General features: G+C 39.8%; 2 protein-coding genes across 2 annotated transcripts in view; both read right to left on the reverse strand.

The window, feature by feature from the left end:
• Window positions 1–4173: 4173 nt before the first annotated feature.
• LOC113782704 (probable UDP-arabinopyranose mutase 5) lies at window positions 4174–7726 on the reverse strand. Its single transcript, XM_027328605.1, has 3 exons — window positions 7496–7726; window positions 5747–5876; window positions 4174–5547 (listed from the first exon to the last, which is right to left on the reverse strand). Exons 1-3 carry the CDS (start codon window positions 7607–7609, stop codon window positions 4493–4495), a joined length of 1299 nt encoding a protein of 432 aa, XP_027184406.1. The 5' UTR covers window positions 7610–7726; the 3' UTR covers window positions 4174–4492.
• Window positions 7727–11156: 3430 nt separating this feature from the next.
• LOC113782045 overlaps window positions 11157–15435 on the reverse strand; it is a 13349-nt gene continuing 9070 nt past the window's right edge. Inside the window, exons 6-8 of the mRNA XM_027327957.1 lie at window positions 12333–13500; window positions 12120–12229; window positions 11157–11513 (exon numbers count right to left, since the gene is read on the reverse strand). Of these exons, the coding sequence (XP_027183758.1) occupies window positions 11298–11513; window positions 12120–12229; window positions 12333–13500 (1494 nt within the window). The 3' untranslated portion in view covers window positions 11157–11297. The remainder of the gene's footprint in view (window positions 11514–12119; window positions 12230–12332; window positions 13501–15435) is intronic.

Raw genomic sequence — 15435 nt, forward strand, 5'->3', positions numbered from 1 at the left:
GATAGTGATTAAAAAAATAATCAGCATTTTCTACATATAAAACCAAGAATCGTTATTCTGAGACTGAGAAATTAGTAACAATAATATTTTGGAAAGAAGATTTAGTAAACAGTATCATGGTGGATACCAGCTTAAGCACACCCCCAATGCTTGAAAACGAGGACTTGGTTACGATTTCTGAAGAAGCTTTGATGGATATGAATTTATAGGACTAGTTTTCCAGCAAATATTTTGCTGAAATGGAAATTAATAATGATAAATGATTAATATGGAATTCTGGTACCAAGAAAATACTGTGCATTAATTACATTTAATGAGAAGGATTCAAAAAAAGTTCAATCCATATCCAACTTATTTCATGGTTGAGGCATAGTTGGAAAGTCATTCAATGCTTCTTGGAAGTACTTGACTAAAATTATGGCAATAGAGGAAACTTAATATTAGCATTTACTAGATGGAAAATAGAAGATAAACATTATTGTCAATTGCACTTATTCCTTAAGATTTGCAATAAATTGGCCTCATAATTTATTGCATCCTTATATGGACAAATGTAACTTTTGTTATAAATTATACTAATTAATTCTCATTTCCTGTGGTAATAATTTATTTCCTTTCGGGAATTTTTTTTTGTAAATATGTTGCTTTTAGGTATAAATATTGAATGAATATTGCACCTTATCTTTAGAAGGAAAGTTTTAATAGTATAGTATCCCTCCATTGTATCTGAAGAATAAAAGAATGAAAAGTAAATATTACAGTGTTGTTTAATCTTAATTTTATACCTTATAGTGAGAAAAATCAACAAGAGGTCCATAATCTTAGACTTTTTGAGCGCCATGGGACTAAGCACATTGTTAATCATAGGCTATACTTGTTTGTTTAAGAAAATTGATGGCTCTAATTGTGCCAATTAAACAAAAATTCAATTAATCACACTTTGCTCCCTTAAACTTTAGGGATATTCATACTTTACTATCCTCAATCTTAAAAACATATAAACCCCCCCCCCCCCCCCAAAAAAAAAACTAGTCAAGGTTTACAATGCATAAAAAGTAAGTGCAATGACATTAATGTCCTCTTATTTGTGAGATTGATTATTTATAACTTACTATTATTTCTATTTTATTGCTAACAAATATATACTTTCTCTGTAATATCTACTATACAAAAAATATTAAATTGATAAAAACTAAAAAAAATTACATTTAGTTTATTATTATAAAATTTTTTGTTGGATTAATGTTCACTTTTGCATATACTTTGTTCAGTTGATTGGAGTTTAAATCAAACAATAAGGACAAGTACCAAAGTAATAACAATAAATTTAGTCAGCAAAATTTTGAAAGAATAAGGTAATCTTATACTTCTTATTCTTTAAAAAATAATCTTTATTATATTAGTTTACGAAGACTTAATATAACATCTTTTTATTTTTATTTATCAAATTAGTACAACATTAAATACTTAACAAAAATTATTAAAAATGACTAATATGCCTTATTATTAAACTGAGAGGAGGAAAATACAGATTAATCAAACTTCACCATTTTTTTGCAAACGAAGGGCAATAATTATAAACTATAAATAATTTCAACAACAAACGGACGGGCAATATTGTCATAACACTCACTTTTCGTTATGGAGTTTAGACTTTCAAGGTTGATTAGTCTTCATAGGCGGTGAAGTGTATATTTTTTGAGGTTGACTGCGAAAATGTGTGATTTTCTCAAAGATTAGGGGGCCAAAGTGTTATTAAAACCATAATAATTAGCCATATTTTCTTGACAAAAACGTACAAGCTGTATGTATGTGTGTACATCCTGTGTAGCTCGATGTACAAAGTCATGGAAATCAAGCTTGAAAATTGATGACCGGCATTTGACATGTGGAATTTTGGGTGACAGATGAAAATTTGCCGAAGCAGGTTCCGTTTGATACCTTGTAGGATATGCATACAGGATATAACATGTGTGAAGTGATATTTGTTAACATATTTAAATTATACATAATTCAGCATCTAAATACATATTCTTATTGAATATAGAATAATCTCGAACATCGAATCAACCGAAGTTTTAAAAGTATATTTATATCAGATGTTTCTAACGTATGCCAAGTGACGCTCGTTATTATATCTAAATTGTATCTAATTCATCTGAATATACATTCACACTCCTCTTACATTTGGACACGTTCTCAAATTAATTTCACTTTCCCCTCGAACATGTAAAAACTACAGCATATTTGTATTCAAAACCAGTCATCTACGTTCAATGCTGTCTAAATTAAACCTGCATATTTTAAGCAGAATAAAAGGTTATATCCAGCAGGGAATCCAACCAACAAGAAAATATTTTCTTAAGATTTCCTTCCCTTTTGGGGTAGTGGAATTGGGGTATAGAAGATGCCCTTTTAAGGGAGAACAAAAAAAAGAGAATTCCACGAGTGCGTTCAAGAATTTACCATTTATGTGTTACTTTCACATTTATGTGTTACTTGTTTTTCGCTTTCCAAATAAAAATCTTCTTTGAAATGTTGATTTTATCACTAACAAAAATCGCAAATACATTATACAGACGAGGAAGAGTTTGAGTTAGATAGTAAGGTGAGAGAGATTGTGAATAGGTGGTGTGTTTGGCTTGGGTTTTATCCCGAAATAAAGCCCAAACCCAACGAGTGGTCCTGAATAAAAAACCTTTCACTCATCTCCAAAAAAAAAAGGATACATTGTTCGGATGAAATAGATAATTTTTTCCCAATTCTATTGTGAAAAATCTAAATGACGACACAGGGATCTGCTTAACATATTCCTTTGTCGTACTGGCAACCTATGTTTCTTATTTTTTTTTCCCACAAACGATAACAGTTATATATATGATTATCCCTTGATAATACAAGATTTAAATACAAAAAGGGGCTACTACCCTCATTTCCTTCCTCACTAAATCCATCAGCCAAACTGGGAAATCTTGTTCCCATTCAATATCATGCACTAGCTTGACAGCAAATTGAGCTGGAGCATGGCTGATTTCATTTTCTGTTCTAGGTATAAACACAAACCTACAACTTTCAAAATGTGTTGTAAAATCCTGCACATCTTCCAGAATTGTTGCAATGCTAACTTCATACTCATTGCTTCTATTTATCTGGTCTATTACTGATTTGCTATCCGAATGGATTATAATTTTAGTCCATCCTACCTGTTTAGCCATCAGCATTGCATTCCTAATTGCCAGAGCTTCTTCCTTACTTGGTTCCCCCTTATATTGGTTGACTATCGCTTTTGCTTTCATGATCTTTCCGTTCCAATTTCTTGCAACAATTCCTTGACCCATCCTTATCATTTTTGCTGATATCGCAGCATCCGTGAACAGGCAAACCTCATCTTCCCTTGCTGTTTCTCTTCGTGTCTGATGCTCACTGATGATGGCAATTGCACTCTTCTCCTTTTCTTCCTCCCTTGCCTGCTCATATTCCATCCATTCCTCTTGTGCTTTTGAGACAATTTTGGGTGGGTTCTGGTATTCATTTTCAAAGACTTTTCTGTTTCGTGCTTTCCAGATTTGCCAAAAAATATTGATGGTGAGGCTCACTCTGTCAGGTCCAAAGTCCTTTGAAGTAGATTGAGTAGCTTTCTCCCACCATATCCATGATTATGCTGTTTGTCCTCTAATCCATCCCACCTTACTGGTGCCATTTTCCAAACATCTATCGCATTCACACAATAAAAGAGTAAATGTTCGATGGTTTCTATTCCTTCTCCACGGCAGCTGCACCTTCCCTCTCCTTTTCTTATCCTTTTAAAAATTACTTCATTGGTTGGTAAACAATTTTGCAAACATTTCCACATGAAGTGTTTCAACTTGGCCTTTACCTTTTGGTGCCACAGATTCTTCCATTTGGCAACCTATGTTTCTTATTGCCCACACTTCCATTAGCTTCTTTAACGAGATGAAATGAACCAAATAAACCATCAAGAAGACACTCTCAAAGGATTAAACATTGCATTTACTTGTACGTACGCAGATGCAAGAAGGCATTTCCCTACGGGCTGCGAAGCAATGTGGTCGTGCAGTAATCAATTGCCATTCTTTAGAAAAACAGAAACTGTGATCTACCAATCTTCGTGTCCGCCCTGCACAACATTATATGGAAGCACCAAACAGCAAATACATTCAAGAAAGTACAATTCATATTTCAACCATCTTTAGTCATTAGACAAGGGAATCAGCCATCAATGTCTAACAATATGAGCAAACAAAAGTACCTCCTCATAATCATCACAAAGCAATAAACTACAAAAGGGTCATAAGAGCTCATTGATGTATAAGTAATATCTCTATTATTTCTCCAAACGGTGAGGAGTAATAAAGTCATCATAGTCGCAGATAGTAAAATATTGTATTAGAGCATGAAGGGCACTAATTGGGGTTAAAGGGTGGGTGTGGCGGAAGACGGGAAGGACGACAAGATACAAGGATCACAACTTTCAAGCAGCAGAGTCGGACAATCGAGATGTAACTACTTTCCACAGCTTGACCCACTCCACCATTGCTTCAGAGGCCCGAGCAAACACAGGATCTAAAGGCTCCAGTCGCTCCTTCACTGCTGCAGCCATCTCAATGACACAATCTTCTGCTGTAACTGCTCCTTGAGACAATCTCATCGATTGAAAGAACGGAACCACTTCTTCCATAAGCTTTACTCCCTCCCACTCTTTCTTCAAACTCTCAACTGCATTTCCTCGGTCATTTCTCCAAACATATGGAAGCCCACTTTTCACACCATATCCCAAATGATCACATATTACCTTTACACACATCCCACTCCATATATCTTCCACTGTTTCCCATCTGAATTTTCCTTCCTTTACCAACCTGAAAGCTGGGACCATAGCTGGTCCAACTAACTCACGATCAAAACCTATGTTGATTCCACTTACGGGTAACATTGCCCTTGCTGGAACTGTGAGAACAGCGTCAACAAATCTAGAATTCCTCTGCCCTGGCTTGAGGGCCTGTGTGGGAGCATCATAGTCTGCTAAGTTAAGCCAAAGTCCACATGATAGACCACATTGAACCCCACTTCGCAAGCTGAACGGGTATCCACGGACAAAATCTGTTCCTTTGCGAAAAGGATCATAAAGTGTATTGAAGAAAAAAGGAGTGGCAGGTGTCATAAGGTTGGTGATATGCTGTGCAACTGCATCTATCAATTCACCCTTATCATCCTTAGCTGGGATGCAGTCATCATCAATTGAAATTATGTATTTTTTGTGGGACACAAGATAGCCAAAATACCGACATGAATAGCCGGAGAAAACAACAGAACTTGAAGAAGACCCAACAACGCTCTCTATATCAGACTTCGTATAAACATCAAAACTAAATCCTCCAGGAATTTTAAGGTCTCCTTTGAGGTCAGGATCCTGGACAATTATCAGGTGGAACCGAGAAAAGACTGCTCTCCAATCTTCCATAAATGAAGTAAGATCTAAGTGGAGAGCACCTATCACAATGTCCACCTCATCATCTCTAATGTTGACTTGAGCCATCTTATGGGAGTTTAAGCAGAAAAAGATTTTGTTCTCTCGAGTATAGCTAGCTATTTCAAGTCAAGTATGATGAGCGTGCTTTCGGAATGCCAGATAGCGTCAAAATTTCTCAGAGCATCCTGATTGACATGAAAAGTCAGACACAGCAAGTTGATTTTGTATAGAACATTTATATATTTAATGACTTACTGGTGGGAAGTACAGGAGTTAGAATAAGTTGAATATTAAGTTCACTGATCAAAGAAAGTATCTCGTCTTTGCCAGTAGCCACAAACAGTTTCAAGATCTTCTCAGTTAGTTTCCCTGCTCTTAAAGTTCTCTGCCAATTAAAATCATCATCAGTAGAAGGATATTAAAAATCAAACTCATGAGTTCGAATCATCTAAACAGCTCACACAAGAGCTACAGTAAAAATACATCTGAAAATCTGGATGATTAATTTGCTTCAATGGTTTCAGTGCTCCAGTCATCCCTTAAATAAGGATTAACAATGAACATTCAAGAGAAGACTTTACTGACAATGAAAAGAAAAATAGACAACCATTGTGCAAATGAAAACAACATTTCAAATCAACTTGAACCCCAGTAAATGACAGACCTGCCAATTTCAATTCTGCTTTCTATTTGAGCATTTGGAAGTTGGAACGTAGGTAAGAACATCAGAACCAGCATAACAAACTTCAAGGTAATTGAGTAATTAGCAAATTATATTTATTTTGTTGATGTACAAGATAGGAAGAGGCAGACAAATATCAACTTTCAACCCACAGAAAACCAAAACAGAGCAAAAGAGTGGGTTATAAAGAAGCTTAATGAACAGCGGGGGCACCTAAGTCGCATCAAGCCATCCTAACAGGCATTCATTGAACTTGCCCCAAGCTTTATTCAACTGAGTTCAAAAATAAATGATTCTAAGGCCTAAAATTTAGCTCAAACCTTAAAAAATACAACACAACCAAGAGACATCCATTTTTATGCAACAATAGTAGAAAGAAGAAACAAATGGCACCAAATTTAAAATTACCACAAGACTTAGTTAGCAGACTTTCTAAGTCAACAATATAACAAAAGAAGCCATAGAAAAACATCATTCAGATTAAGGTTATCCAAACACAACAATGAGCAGCCTTCTCAAAAGTGGCTACCTTCAAGCCATTACTAATTCTCATCCTTAGATTATGCAAAAACCCACGCCAACCATTCACATTTTGTAACTACAGCTTTCTTACCCACTTCAAACAATTTGAACCAAAATGTCGTAAAAGATGAAAAAACTCAAAATGATCATTTGCAATCCTGCATCTTTACTGATTAACGCTCAGAACTAAAACTTGTTCTACAGCTTTTTGACAATTCGTCACTCCAAAAAACAACATTTCCTTTTTCTTTTCAATCTTTGAATTTATCCATATCTACTTTAGATGACAACTTCCAAACTTTTTTTTTTCTAGTACATCATGTAGCACAAACATAAATTGCAACAAGAAAGTTAGAGCAACAGTATATGCCACTTGAATCACATCTCAAACTAATCAAATATTCATCCAATCCACTAGAGAACCGATCGGGGGATTCTCGATCGGCCATTTCTAAGGTTACTATTCCCTTGGCCCTTATAAAACTTCTTCAATCTTTAAACCAGCAATGCATCTAATTAACATCTGATTCAAACTAATTGCAAAAAAGGAAACACATCGAATAGCACAGAGAACAAAAAGTTACTATTACTGAAGGCTACACAGTAAAAAGATCGCAGATCCCATCAAGGGCATGTTAGACAAAGTACAACGGAACCCATCAAGGAAAATATCAAGAACCCGCATGAAAACCAAAATCAATCCAGAACCCAGAAAAGATCAACACAAAAATAATGACAATAATCAAGAGAAATTGGTAGAAAAGAAATTGGGAGGTAGGGACGAGAAGAACAGTACTAACCAGAAAGAGTTCAAGGAGAACGTGGTCAGGCAAAAAGGAGAGATCGGAGATGTGGGAAAGGTTAAGAAGAGCTATATCTATAGTTAGCGAAAGTAAAGTAGGCGGCTTTCTCATTCAATTCACAATTTCCCCAAATTACAAGTGGCAGGAGTAGTTAATAACTATATGAAGAATAATTCTGTTGTGATCCACTCCCATTCATATCTTTCGCCGACTCTTACTCTGTCTCTCACTCTCCGGCTTCTCTTTTTCCTTTCTATATATATATATAGAGCAAATTATCCGGTTGGCCACTAAACTTTTACAATCGTTGAGTTTTGGTCACTCAACTATTAAATGTCCGATTTTAGTCACTAAAATGTATAAAGTTAAGACACGAGGTCATTCTGTTAGATTTAGCCGTTATGTTCTCTGATCTGTCTGTCCGCACGATTTCCAAGACAAAAGAAAGGGTCAATATGGGAAGTTGAAAATAGCACTTGCACCTCTTGAAAAACAAAAAGTTTAGGAGGGTACTCTGAGCTTCCTCTCGAACAAACTGAAGCTCCCATCCTCACAATGGATCCAACAGCTGGCCTTCATTTGACATTGAAATTGAAGAACTAGTTGACCCAAAGGACGAGCTACTCTCTAATACCAACGATTCCGGCACAGCCCCACTGATTTCCTTAGCCTCAGCACCATTATTACTCATGCTTTCAGCTGGATTCTCCAAGGCTGCATTACAATCCGATCTACCCAAAATATCCAAACCCATTAGTCCCTGACCCAAACCAGCAGCATCAGCAGATTGACCCCTCTAAACAATCTTCGTGTTATTCAGAGCATCAGAAAACCACGAGTCAACTTTCGGATCAAGAAGCGCTGAACTCGGAGACTCTGGCTTTATGGGGAAGAGAAATAATCTGATGCAGGATGGTGTAGGGGATGTAACGGCGGAGATGCAGTCGTGCTCTTCCAGCATATTCTGGAGGTCGTGATCAGTGGTGACGGAGATGAGTGAATCGAGGTCCTCGTTTGGGAGCTGGACTTCAGATGAAACGGGCGGTTGCCGAAGAGGGTCCGGGAGAGGTGGGTGGTGAGGGCATAAATGGATGAGCAGTCCATGAACAAATTCGCCGATCTTGCTCTTTTTTTTTTGTTCCTTAATAATTAAATTTGGGCTAGCATAGATAGTAGATTGAAAGACTGGATATCTCACTATTATCGATCGTCCCTCTTCTTCCTTTTTTTTTTGTTTTTGGTTTTTGGGGTGCCGGTGGTTCATCTGCACTCCCTGTGTAGGTTATGGTTGAAAACTAGGTGGTGATAATGACTCAGCAGCCGACCCTGTGACACATCGCTATTGCCCAATTCTATTGAAATTAATTCAATTAGAAGACCAATCCATTGCCTTTCACTACTTTGTTGTTGTCGTTGTAGCAACTACTACTAAATTATCCCTAACAAAGTGATGCGGTATGGTGCCTGGACTAAATTATTCCTAAATTGACCCTTTCTTTTGTCTTGAAAATCGTGCGAACAGACAGATCAGAGAACTTAACGGCTAAATCTAACAGAATGGCCTCGTGTCTTAACTTTATACATTTTAGTGGCCAAAACCAGACTTTTAATAGTTGAGTGACCAAAACTCAACGATCGTAAAAGTTTAGTGGCCAACCGGATAATTTGCTCATATATATATGTGTGTGTACATATATAGAGTCAACGCGCAGAAGTTGATTATGTAAGGATAGGGGAATCCGTCTCTTCTCCGCCGAGGCCATGTGTTTGGATTGCATTTTCCGTGATTTTTCATGAAAAAATTACTGTAGCGATTTGATGTATGTGAGGGAAAAAGGTAATAGAGAAATGTGATAACGGAAAATGACGTAATTTTTCGACGGAAACCGGCAATCCAAACAAAGCCTTTACTCATCCCGCCATAACCCTTCTTTATTTTCACCGTTTTTCAATGGCAAGTTTTCTCCTCATGACAGTTGTGTTTTTTTTTTCTTTAAGGACAACAGAAAATGGAGAAAAGAAATTTCTATTTTCAGAATTTTTTGTAAAAATACATATTGATTTAATATATACAAAGTAAAAGAATGAACGAAAAATGCGTTTATAGAAAATATAAAAAATTTTGGAGAAAAATTGGTTTTTTAAGGGAGAATTTTGGCCTTAGGGTCTGTTTGATAACATAATAAGTGTTGAATCTGAACTTTTTTCAGACATTCAGATGTTTTGAGTGTTTGATAAATGAAAATTCATTTGCTGAACTTGTTAAGTAGTACTGAACTTGTGTGTATTTTTTTCAGCACAAGAATCCTAACTGATTGCTTAATTCTAATAAGAATCAATGGAATTACTTCAATTACCTTATATTATTTACCAAATCTACCCTTGTTTATTAATTATGTTCAAAATTCTTATATAATTAAAGAACCTAATATTCTCTATCTAATGATTTTCTATTTCTCTTTTCTCCCTTTTGAATGACTTTCACTTCTTCTCCATACTCCTCATATAATATAATTCATGTTTTATATTAATTTGATTTAAAAATAAATATTGTTATTTTCATACCTAACATTTTTAGCTAATTAAATCATAGGTTCTATTTCTTTTTTGGATGAAAAGATATAAGGGTAAAATTGTCAAATTTAACTTATTAAGCATTCAGTTATAAATGTTTATCAAACAGTATAAATAAGTTTAGCATTAAAATCTAGACATTCATATATTTCTTTTCAGTGCGTAAAATTCAGCAAATTAATTGTTTCAGATTTCAGATTTCAGATTCAGTTTTTATCAAATGGAACCTTAGCATTTGGTGCATGCTTAGTCAAATCTCCACTTTTTTTCCCTTATTATTGGACAAGATTTGATGCCATGAGCAAAGAAATTAAACATTTTGTTAATAATAAAAAACTGAATTAGTATTACTAGATTAAACTACACTCGTCACAAAGCAAGGCATGTAGAAAAACATAAGAGTCTCCTTCCCTCACTCCATTAAAGTCCATACGGAGCCATTTGTTGATGACACAAAAATAAGAAATGGAGAAGATAAAACAAAATTCTTCCGTTTACGGGAAAATTCTATCCAAGTTATTCGAAATGCTTATGGATGGGATTATGAACGAAATTTATTTTTGGAAAGATCAATCAAATTACTCGATATTCGAATCAAACTTCACTTTGTAAGAGTTCATTTGAACTTAATTCGATATTCGAATCAAACTTCACTTTGTAAGAGTTCATTTGAACTTAATTCGCTAATTGGTTAAGTCAAATTTAAATAGCGTTTTATATTCAATAAATTTTCAAAACTCAGCAAAACTCAGCTTGAATTTGATTCGATTTGTATAAAATGAAATTTTATATTTAAAAATTTCAAGCTATTTAAACTCGACTGAAGTCAGCTCGATAAAAGGCCAATTTGAATTCAATTCAGTAAATAAATAAATCAAATTTGAATAAAATTTTAAACTTATTAAAATAATCAAATAAGCTTCAACATTAGAGCGGCTAAACTCGAAGCATATTATTTCTAAATTCTAAAGTCAATGAAATGAGGCTCATAATTGGAAGGCAACCATATGGGGAGGCCACAGTAGAGAGAAGGCTTTTTTTTTTAAATCAATGACCCTATAAAGTGAAGAAAAGCATATGACAAATATATGTTGAAATAAATTTATCATCCAGCATGAACAAACAAAAGTTCAGTGACTCAAAAGAAAGGAAAAAAAAAAGGTACAAATCACGAGAAGAAAGAAACCACAAAAACTCTCCAGGAACACTACAGCAGTAGAGGATTCTACTTGACTCCTACAATAGACATGAGAAAGTGAAGTTTATCCTCAGCTTCTCTGAGGTCACAGGGCTTGTCAAAAGATGATGGTGGTTCAACCCCAGTGAAGATGTATAAAGCCTTCAGTTCCTCCATGCAGGATGACTGAGGGGCTGCTTTGTATCCAACTATCATTCGCATTGCATTTATCTGCTCCCACATCTTCCCCTCCCTGGCAGAAATCTACGCCAAAGTAGATTGCATCAAGCACATTAGCAGCTAGCAGGAGGAGCAGAAGGGCTTACGGGCAGGAAAAAAAAGATATCTGATAACTCATTAGGAAAAGCAGCATCTGCCTATATTGCACCACTTATTTTGGACTTTAGACGAGAAATAGCTCAAGATATAGCCATAACACAAGGGCACGGAATTAAAGACTCGCAAGAATCTGCAGCAATCTCCTAATTGGCAATCTAACCTTGATGACAATAGAGACAAGATCTCATGTCAAACTAAAGCAGCATACAACAGTAAAGAGTGAATTCATTTTAAAAACCAGCTTGTCTATCAGCCAATATTCAGGACCCATATGAACGTGTATCAGCTTGTGTAGAATCAATGCTTAAAGAAGCGTTACAGTAACCAGCACAACATTCATGAATTTAATAAAAATTCAAACAGTAAGATCAGCCCAGCTAGGGTTTCTATTTATTCAATCTTCAAGGAGAAACTTCAGAGGGTAACCCAAAGTACATATGTTGTACATGGATACCCTGGTCTAGACTTTCAACTCATGAAAAATCACATAAATATTTTGAGAAGGAAAACACATTCCCACCAAAAACTGACCTCATTCGAAGAAATTGGAGCCTCCCCCCTGGATTTGGGAAACACCTGCACTTGATTCTCCACAAAATCCAAGTTTTTTTCTTTAGCACCCTTCTCTGGAGACCAAACTACTGTGCAAATATAAAGAATCAAACCGCAGAACGGGAAGTAAGACCAGCTAAAGCATTAGTGACATTCTAAAAGTCACAATACAACCAAAGAACAATTACTTACTAGCAGTTTCCCTCGTTTCTGTATTTGATTCAATTGCATTGACCTCCTTTTCATCAGAAACATTAGAGTCCACTCCGCTTCCTTGAGTAACTGCTCCAGGTTTCAGTTCCACCCCCACAGTTTTGCAGCTTTCTGCAGCACGGTTGCCATTGGTTAATGTTCCTTGATCGCCAATCAGCCTGTGAGATGCCAAGACACTGCTTCTATCATCTACATCTACCTTTTCTGTAGTTGAACCTTCACCTGTTGCTTCTGCGCTTCCCCTTTTAGCATCTGCAATTGTCTTCTCTCCTTTCTCACTGAATTGTTTGTTTAATTTTTCATTCATCTCTTTTGTAGTTTTCCTGTGATTGTGTTCTTTTTTCCCTCCAACTCCATGCGATTTCTTCCCGTGATGCTTGTTCTTCTTCTTATTCTTCTTGACAGATTCACCAATGTCACCCTTATCCCTAATCTTTTCCAGATCACCTGTAGTTCCCTGCCTTAATGCCTTGTCTTCATCATTTCTGGTCACCATTTCCACATTTTTAATCTCAGTCCTAGTTCCTCTAGCGATTATAACTACTTCATCTGTCTTTGTAACATCGTCAGCATTTTTCTTCTCTGGCACCGTTACAACCACGACTCTCTTTATCTCAGCTGATGGCTTCTCATCTTTTCGTTCTTCAATCAAAGGTTCTTTGTCCACTTTCTCCACACCTAAAATTTTAACAAATTGCCCTCCAAGCGACCGGTCATCCTCCCCTTCCAAGTATTCACCAACATCTTCTTCATACCCCTTCTCTTTAAAACTTTCATCTTTGTAAAGTTTTTGTTCCTTGGGCTCTTCATGCCCCTCTACGTGCTGCTCTTTCTTTCCATCCTCCCCAGATTCAGTTCTCATTTCAACTTCTTTTGTATCAGCTATTTGCTTTTCCAACTCTTCTTCCGGAAGAAATTCTCCACCAAACTCTGACTCTTCTTTTTCTGCTTTATCCAAAAGCCCAGTTTCAATCTCCAACTCCGGAGATGATGCTGGCATTGGCAAGAATTTATTCATGAGCTTCTCAGTGCAGGCATAACTAGCGACATTGGCTAAGGCAACATGGGCAGACGGCCGTTGCCCTGCATTGGGCAAGGCTTGGCACGATGCACACCACGGCATGAAAAACGACGACGGTGCCTCGTGCTAGGCGGTGCCCAATCGCCGCACGACGGCCGTGCCTTGCATGGCCAAGGCATGGGAACGACGGCCGTTGCCTTGCTTGGCCATGGCATGGGCACGACGCGTTGCCTTGCATTGGCCAGGCATGGGCCACGATGCCACACCGACCGGCAAAAAAAACGCACGACGGTGCCCTCTGGCTAGGCGGGTGGCCCAACGGCCGCACTGACGGCCAATTGCCTGCGTGGCCATGGCATGGGAACGACGGCCGTTGCCTTGCATTGGCCAAGGCATGGGCACGATGCCACACCGATGGCATGAAAAATGCACGACGGTGCCCCTCATGGCTAGGCGGTGGGCCTTAGGCCGCACGACGGCCGTTGCCTTGCGTTGGCCATGGCATGGGCACGACGGCCGTTGCCTTGCATTGGCCAAGGCTTGGGCACGATGCCACACCGATGGCATGAAAAACGAACGACGGTGCCCCTCATGGCTAGACGGTGGGCCTTAGGCCGCACGACGGCCGTTGCCTTTGCGTTGGCCATAGCAAGGCCACGGGTAAACCTCCGTTGCCATGCATTGGGTAAGGCATGGGCACGACGGCCGTTGCCTTGCATTGGGCAAGGCATGGCACGATGCCACACCGACGGCATGAAAAATGCACGACGGTGCCCCTCTTGGCTAGGCGGTGGGCCTTAGGCCGCACGTAGGCCGTTGCCTTGCGTTTGGCCATGGCTTGGGCACGACGGCCGTTGCCTTGCATTGGCCAAGGCATGGGCACGATGCCACACCGACGGCATGAAAAACGCACGACGGTGCCCCTCATGGCTAGGCGGTGGGCCTTAGGCCGCACGACGGCCGTTGCCATGCATTGGGTAAGGCATGGGCACGACGGCCGTTGCCTTGCATTGGGCAAGGCATGGGCACGATGCCACACCGACGGCATGAAAAACACACGACGGTGCCCCTCGTGGCTAGGCCGTTGCCCAACGGCCGCACGACGGCCGTTGCCTTGCGTTGGCCATGCCATGGGCCCGACGGCCGTTGCGTTGCCTTGGCCAAGGCATGGGCACGATGCCACACCGACGGCAAGAAAAACGCACGACGGTGCCCCTCATGGCTAGGCGGTGGGCCTTAGGCCGCACGACGGCCGTTGCCTTGCGTTGGCCATGGCATGGGACCGACGGCCGTTGCCTTGCCTTGGCCAAGGCATGGGCACGATGCCACACCGACGGCAAGAAAAACGCACGGACGGTGCCCTCATGGCTTAGGCGTGGCCTTAGGCCGCACGACGGCCGTTGCCTTGCGTTGGCCATGGCATGGGCACGACGGCCGTTGCCTTGCCTTGGCCAAGGCATGGGCACGATGCCACACCGACGGCAAGAAAAACGCACGACGGTGCCCCTCATGGCTAGGCGGTGGGCCTTAGGCCGCACGACGGCCGTTGCCTTGCGTTGGCCATGCCATGGGCACGACGGCCGTTGCCTTGCCTTGGCCAAGGCATGGGCACGATGCCACACCGACGGCAAGAAAAACGCACGACGGTGCCCCTCATGGCTAGGCGTTGGGCCTTAGGCCGCACGACGGCCGTTGCCTTGCGTTGGCCATGGCATGGGCACGACGGCCGTTGCCTTGCCTTGGCCAAGGCATGGGCAGGATGCCACACCGACGGCAAGAAAAACGCACGACGGTGCCCCTCATGGCTAGGCGGTGGGCCTTAGGCCGCACGACGGCCGTTGCCTGCGTTGGGCCATGGCATGGGCACGACGGCCGTTGCCTTGCCTTGGCCAAGGCATGGGCACGATGCCAAACCGACGGCAAGATAAACGCACGACGGTTCCCCTCATGGCTAGGCGGTGGGCCTTAGGCCGCACGACGGCCGTTGCCTTGCGTTGGCCATGGCATGGGCACGACGGCCGTTGCCTTGCCTTGGGCAAGGCATGGGCACGATGCCACACC

Source organism: Coffea eugenioides, chromosome 9, assembly GCF_003713205.1.
Source record: "Coffea eugenioides isolate CCC68of chromosome 9, Ceug_1.0, whole genome shotgun sequence".
Taxonomy (NCBI): Eukaryota; Viridiplantae; Streptophyta; class Magnoliopsida; order Gentianales; family Rubiaceae; genus Coffea; species Coffea eugenioides.

Excerpts from the sequence above, each read along its gene's own strand:
- LOC113782704 (XM_027328605.1), bottom strand. The coding sequence starts at position 7,609 with ATGAGAAAGCCGCCTACTTTACTTTCGCTAACTATAGATATAGCTCTT. Across the intron at positions 5,877-7,495 it reads TTCTCCTTGAACTCTTTCTG|AGAACTTTAAGAGCAGGGAA; the intron begins GTTAGTACTGTT and ends TTTAATTGGCAG. Across the intron at positions 5,548-5,746 it reads AACTCCTGTACTTCCCACCA|TCAACATTAGAGATGATGAG; the intron begins GTAAGTCATTAA and ends AGATGGCTCAAG.